The sequence below is a fragment of the Magnolia sinica genome, chromosome 5, assembly GCF_029962835.1.
Source record: "Magnolia sinica isolate HGM2019 chromosome 5, MsV1, whole genome shotgun sequence".
Lineage (NCBI taxonomy): Eukaryota > Viridiplantae > Streptophyta > Magnoliopsida > Magnoliales > Magnoliaceae > Magnolia > Magnolia sinica.
Genome location: NC_080577.1, coordinates 115,313,993 through 115,320,774, shown reverse-complemented (window position 1 = coordinate 115,320,774; position 6,782 = coordinate 115,313,993). Strand labels below are relative to the sequence as shown.

The 6,782-nt window shown below is 41.6% G+C and overlaps 1 protein-coding gene across 2 annotated transcripts; it reads right to left on the bottom strand.

The window, feature by feature from the left end:
- Positions 1–358: 358 nt before the first annotated feature.
- On the bottom strand, positions 359–6,366 carry LOC131246874 (probable arabinosyltransferase ARAD1). 2 transcript variants are annotated; one of them, XM_058247326.1, is made up of 4 exons: positions 5,652–6,366; positions 2,625–2,921; positions 2,435–2,530; positions 359–1,034 (listed from the first exon to the last, which is right to left on the bottom strand). In XM_058247326.1, exons 1-4 carry the CDS (start codon positions 6,180–6,182, stop codon positions 612–614), a joined length of 1,347 nt encoding a protein of 448 aa, XP_058103309.1. In that variant the 5' UTR covers positions 6,183–6,366; the 3' UTR covers positions 359–611. The 2 variants fall into 2 exon arrangements, with proteins under 2 accessions (XP_058103309.1, XP_058103310.1); XM_058247327.1 differs by having other exon boundaries at positions 2,811–2,921.
- Between the last annotated feature and the right edge of the window lie 416 nt (positions 6,367–6,782).

Here is a 6,782-nt window from a genome sequence, read left to right as displayed (position 1 = left end):
ATTGGTTCTGCAGCCAAAGCATAACTCATCCCAGCTTGGGCACCAAAAATGGAACCATATCACGTGGAAACTACCCTTTTCTGCAGCCCAAGCAAAAGTCATCCCAGACCGCTTCCCATCTGCTGCTAAAACATCAATCCTATAACCATGTCCCGAGAAAGACAATAATCTGGCACACATTCTGGAAAAACATACCCTCAAACATTTTCATTGGTTCAAAATGCACCGTGCTCAGATTCATGGGCCCCGCCACTGCCCATGCTAACCATTCTAAAAGCGTGAATGAGGAACTCTTTCATACAATCAAGCATCTCAACGCGGCTAAACTGTTGCAACCTGACCCGGTTTGAAACCCACATTGTTAGAAATTGCTTCTGTATTATTTGAATTACAGTCAATTGGTACAGTACAAATAAATGGAGGTAAAAAGAAATTACATGATTCCTAATGAAGGAAAGAAACGTGTGTGTTGCATATCTGGGTTGATTTTTTGATACAGTGGATGAAACATCAACTCTATCGATGGCCAAGGTTGATGAGTTTGAAATGTGGATTGTTCCCCCAAGCAAAAAGGGTCCTGCAGAGTCAAATGAATGAATGTACAGTCACGATTATCTCCGGTCCCACCATTCCGGGATTGTCATCCTCCTGTTTCGGTGCACTGCAAGCTTGGCCCCAGGGAGCTTGTGCCGGACCTGTCTCCACAGCATGTTCACGGCATCGTCCTTCTTGGGTGGGTACTGAAACTCATAGTGATGAGAGATGTTCTTCAACCGCTTCCACATGTCGATCCACCTCTCCTTTGGGACCCGCCTCAGCTGCCCAAGCATGTAATCAGGTTCCAGAGCTTCTTGGACAGAGAAGAAGAGTGAGAACTCATGGTAGTCAATCTCATCCTCGAAAGGGAGCTCAATCCGGTCGCTCACGATGACGGGCACACAGTGGCTGACGATGGCATCAAAGAGCCGGCAAGACGAAGGGGTGTCCCCTGCAGGGTGCAGACAGAACTTCGATGAACGCATCCCTTGCGTGGACTGGTATAACAGAGAGTGAGAGAGAGTGAGATGAGGCAGTTTATGCAGCAAAAGACGAGCAATACTCCTAAAATGTTCAAACAAGAAAGAGGGATGATTAACCATCTCTTCCATACAATTGGTGTGTATCATGTTGATCCAAATTATTTAATGGGACAGGATACAGCTTGGGTGACTCCTGACCTAAAATTTGCACCGATTGGATGTTCCTCATTTTGACCTTTCAAGCAGATCATTGCCGATAAATTTAGCTAACCATCCAAAAGCTGGATATTAATCAGATTGGGATTATCTAACCAGTGCAATCTTTGGAATACAGCACATCAAAGAGGTGGCCCATAAACTGAACAATCCAGAATGATGGACGTGTGTAACAGTACCAATCAGATAGTAGAGACAGTTTATTATGATCCCAAAATTGTCAGGAATGTATGCACGAACCAGCTTCCTACAAATCTGCCACGTTGGTTACTTGATGGGAAACAAGGAACCTGAAACAGGTACTTGCAAGGAGAGCATGTTTCCTTGCAGCTAATTGTCTATAAACACTATTTTGGAATTATAGTTCACAGACAGGATCATTCCTTAAGAGAGATACAAGGTAGGGTTTTTTTTTTTGTTTTTAAAAGATGAAATTTATAGTGGCCAGGAGCCAGAAACAAAAGAAAACAAGACAAACAAAATAAAAGGAAAGGAAAAGAGGAAAAATATACAGCCCTAGCCACACACCCAGCCTGAGACAACCTCAGGGAAACCAATCAGAGAAGCATTACAACCCTACTATGAACATCCGACGCTGCATGCTGAACATTTCTAAAGGCCCCGTTATTCCTTTTGAACCAAACAGACCACAACACAGCAAGCAACGCCCCGTTATACCTACCTTCAGCTTCCATTACAAGGTAGGTATTATATAATGCTCAAGCTGACAGTTTGCACAGTACAATCGGGTTTTCAGTTTGCAGAGGTAGTAGGGACCATGGTTCAGTGAACGAAACCAACAGTATCATGGGGGATTGCCCATGCATCAAAACTCCCCAGACTGAAAGAACTTAGCTGTCAAATATTTGGCGCTTTTTTTTTTTTGTTTAAATGCGGTCATAACCACCACGTGAATGGTTTTCCCATCTAGGAAATTCTGAGCATGTGCTATCCATAGTGGGGAACATAATATCAATGATGTGCCCCACCTATCAACCTCAAAAATGAGCATATAAGCATTTTATACTACCTCCAGTACAAATGGCTGGGTGAATACAGTTGAAATTATAGCCAAAGTAGTCTGGATTATTTCCATTTCATGTTCTCAAATGAATATGGCAATCGACATGAAAAAGACAATCAAACCTGCCAGAACACAGGCGTCGTAAAAGAAAAAAACAAATTAAAATGTGACTTACAGCTTGTATGCCCTTTCCAGTGGCTACACTGTCTTCAAAGTGGACATCTTCCTGGCCTACTAAAATCTTGGCCAGTTTTGAACGGACGATTCCTTCCTGCACCATAGCAATACCGCACAAATCATTCAGGCTATGAAAAAGAATCGGTTCAGAAGAATACCAACAAATTTAACAGATCTGACAAACATACGTCTTTCCTGACTGTTCTTCCTCGAAAGAAGAGGAGGGTCGTGCGGGACTCAAATGGGTCATGAGTATCATCGTCTAGAAATGAATCCACAACGTGCACATATGGTGTTACCACATCTTTCCTCAGAGAGGACACATTTTTGGGGCAGCGCCCAAAATCCGCAACAACAAGCATAGATGTGTTCACCAGATCCCGAAGAAATCTGAAAGCATTCGGGTGATGCATGGGAATTACATGGTCACGGCCTTCAGACAGCTGATAATACTTGGAATTCCTCAGAAACTCCAGTAGGTCGACCTACGATCAAGATATGTTTAACAATAAATGAGAGGGGCATCTTAAGTTTGGAAAACAAAGTAATAACCTACAAAATGGTATGAGAACATTTGATTTGGACTCCAACATCTTCAAAATACATCAAGAAACAAGTGTGTGAAAGATCAAAGAATGGATGCATAAAAGATGGAAATATCAACATATTACAATTGGGTTGGGAAAACGAGCAAAGCATCATCAACAAAGTCAGAGCCAAGACGAACAACTGAGCAGGATTCAGTTTTGAATATCATTGTAACAGCATAACCCCCTATAGAATAATATACAAGATGTAATCTTTAAGAACTGTTAATAAATGGACTTTCTTTCATTGAATATGGACCTTTTTATTTCCTTTTGATAATTAACTGATGCAGCCCGGGAGTGGCCATGATTAAGATATCCAATCGATGATTGGGTCCATGAAACTATCTGATCAATCGGTGGGCCCAATGAGATTGATCTATGAGTCCATATGGTCCATATTTTGCAAATATTTAGTAGTATTCTATGGAAAAGAAAAGCTTATTTAGCAACAGTTTATAGGTAAACCACTCATTTTTCAGGCTACTTTTAAAGTACTAAACCATGTCCAAATGGCCTGAAATTTGTCCTGTTTGAAAGCATATTGAATTAGATTTCAGACAAGCCCAAGATCATACAATTCTCAAATGACCAACTTTACGAAGAACTATCAATGATTTCTTAAGATAGATGGTGAAAACTAGAAGCAGTGGATGGTCAGGATTAGCTTTGGGTTTCTTTAGCTCTGGAAAAGTATATATGCATGTAAAGACTCTTTTATGAATGAATTGTAAATAGTGAATAAAAAAACAGTTCTTTGTTAATCCTGCGATTGTTGCTTTGGGGAGTGTGCTTCGATCAGTGGTGTGACTAACTGGGTGTTTCAGGCTTGATGTGACTTCAATTCGAATCATGTGTTACAGTGTAATGCTTTGATTAATCCATCCTATTGCATAACTTGTCAAAGAAAAGAAAAATATTTCAAAGAAAATGATATTAAAAGTTACTCTTGCTAGGGTGGTAGACTCTCAGGAGTTTCAACACCCGGTCAAGGGTTCGAGTATCCATAGGTGGTGAAATCCCACTATGGCGTGAGTGTGTGGGGGTGTGTGTGCGCGTGCAATTTAAATTTATTTTTATTTTAAAAATAATTTTAAAAAAAAAAAAAAAAAAAGAAGCTACAACAGCAGAGATGACTGGACCAATCTGTGGATTTTCAGGGATGGTGCATCTATCATGGGAAGCAACAAACCGATAGTCTAGAGTACCAAAACATGGCCTCACTTGTCATTGAAGACCTATTTATAATGTTCAATGCCCCAGTTTGTATATCTTATAATTCCTCTTTCAAAGCTTCAAGGGCACTCGAAAAGGAACCAATTTCAGCTGCACTACATTCCGTGAGACCACTAGATCTTGCATACTCAAAATGGGTTTTATCCCATTCATTTCTCCGAAAGCCACCATTGTAGAGAAAGGGTTGCAGATCTCCCAACGAGCTCTCATCTCGAACACTTCCGAATTAAACATGCCCAGCAGCCTTTTTTTTAGCTAACCACCACAATGGTCCATTCCCTTGAATGTGAAGCACTGCCCATATTTTTCTTAACCATCCATCCAAAAACTATTGTCCAACTTGTGTGTGATTTTGATATGCCCCATGTTTCCTTTATGTTCTGCTAACCTCAATTTAGAAAAGAGGAGTACTCGTAGCATTCATATAGGTTACAAAACTTAACTAAAGACTGCAACTGCCAACAAGAACAGCAAGAATCATTTTTTTTTTCAACCTGAAAGATGCGTAAGTTGGACTTTCAAAAGGAGGAAAAAAAAGAAGAAGAAGAAGAAGAAGACGCGTACATTTGCCACTGCATATATAAATAAGCCAAAACCGTTAAAGAATCCAGATATGAAAACTTAACTATAACCAAAATATCTGCTTCAAACGATGCATCCCATCTGAATTTAGCTCTTTATGGTGAAACAAATTTCACAATAAATTCCATTATCATCAACTCACATCCCAAAACCATAACAGCCATATTAAAGCTCTCCAAACTATTTTTACAACAGAGTTTCTCAATTCCCAAGACAAGTTCAAAATAAGCATTTTACAAATAGCCATAAAATAAATAGAGCATTGACAGAAACAACTCTCCCCAACCAGAACCAAATTCCACAAACACCTTTTGACAACAGGTTCTTCTTTAATCTCTGCTCTCACTGCTGGCAAGAGTAGATCTCCGATCCTACTCTCCTGACACATGCCAATGCAGTGACTGTGTATGAGATCTAGACCATTCATAAAGTGGAACAGATGCCAATGCAGTGACTGTGTATGTGGCCATGGCCTGAAAATTACATCAATCCATTCATGAGGTGGACAACAACTGTAAATTGAGTGTGCACTGTTGGTCAAATCCTCTTAGCCATATGATTTAAAACAAAATATACAGGCCCACCTGATGACTGGACTGGCCTGAATTCCGGGCCACCCACTGTAATTGGTGGGACCAAACTAATGAACAACTCGGATCTAGTGCAAAATGTGCCAATGTGGCACTCTCACGAGTTGTGATCGCATAGTAATCTATTCAAACAATACAAGAGAAGAAAAGAAAAACAAGGAAATCCGTTCATGAAGCAAAATCACGCATATCATCAGTTCAAACAATTCACAGTCTATACCTGCAATTGCCGATCGACCTCCGTCTCAGGATCGGTCATATAATGCCCATGTGTATTGAAGCTCAATGAAGAAAAGAATGGAACGAAGAAGGCATCCGCCACCGCAGGATCATTAACCCTAACCGCATCCCTCTCCTCATTCCCCTTTCCTTCATACAATAGTGACGCCATCATCCAATACTCGATGCTGTGCTGCTTCTTGAGGCCCCAATTGCGGGGCCAGGGAGGTAGGTTAGAGGCCGACGGTGGGGTCCGATCACGATTAGAGCGTCGATCGAGCATGCCGAGGTTGAATCGACGGGGGAGATCGTACATGTAGATCTTGAGGGGAGGAGGACTGGTGCAGAGAGAGGAGATGGGTAGGGTTAGGGTGAGGGATGGGAAGTGGGACCGGAGATCGACGATCTCGATAAAGATATAGAGGAAGAAGAGGACGATGGCGAGGAAGAGTAGGGTTGCTAGGGGTTTCGAGAGCATTTTCGTAATTTTGATATTCTTCTCGTCCTTTTTCTGCGAGCTTCGAATGTTCATGGGAGGACGAGATCGAGAAGATACGGATGATGGGCTGCGGTTTTGTAGGAGGAGGAGGAGGATGGTCAGATTACCGTAATGCCCCTGTCGATTCGAGTGAATTACGATGTATAACCTCGCCGGGAGCTTCGGAGGTGCGCTAGATCCGAGGAATTATCTGATTCTCCACCATGGCCTGAGCCCGTTCCTGTGAATAATGATGCGGATTGGGTGCTACCCCTGCCTGTCCTGAGCTCGCAACAGGCTGGGGCTCTGAGGGGCCCACCTTGATATATGGATTTTATCCACACCGTCCATATATTTTTCCATATCATTTTAGGAACTAATGCCAAAAATAAGACAGATCCAAGACTCAGTTGGACCACACCACAGGAAGCAACAGTGATAATGACATCCACCGTTGAAATCTTACTAGGGTCCACTTTAATGTTTATTTTCCATCCAATCTGTTCATAAGGTCGCATAGATCTGGATGAATGGAAAACTCAAATATCAGATTGATCCAAAACATCTGTGGCCCCCAATGAGTTTTCATCGGTAGGAATTTAATCCCCACCGTGTAGTGCACTTGAGCATTGCATCTACTTATTTTTTGGATAA

What these genes read in the sequence shown, in the direction of transcription:
- LOC131246874 (XM_058247326.1), bottom strand. Translation starts at nt 6,182, where the DNA reads ATGAACATTCGAAGCTCGCAGAAAAAGGACGAGAAGAATATCAAAATT. An exon ending in AGGTCGATCGGCAATTGCAG is followed by an intron (nt 2,922 to 5,651) that starts GTATAGACTGTG and finishes TCTTGATCGTAG; the next exon opens with GTCGACCTACTGGAGTTTCT. An exon ending in CTGGAAAGGGCATACAAGCT is followed by an intron (nt 1,035 to 2,434) that starts GTAAGTCACATT and finishes CTGTTATACCAG; the next exon opens with TCCACGCAAGGGATGCGTTC.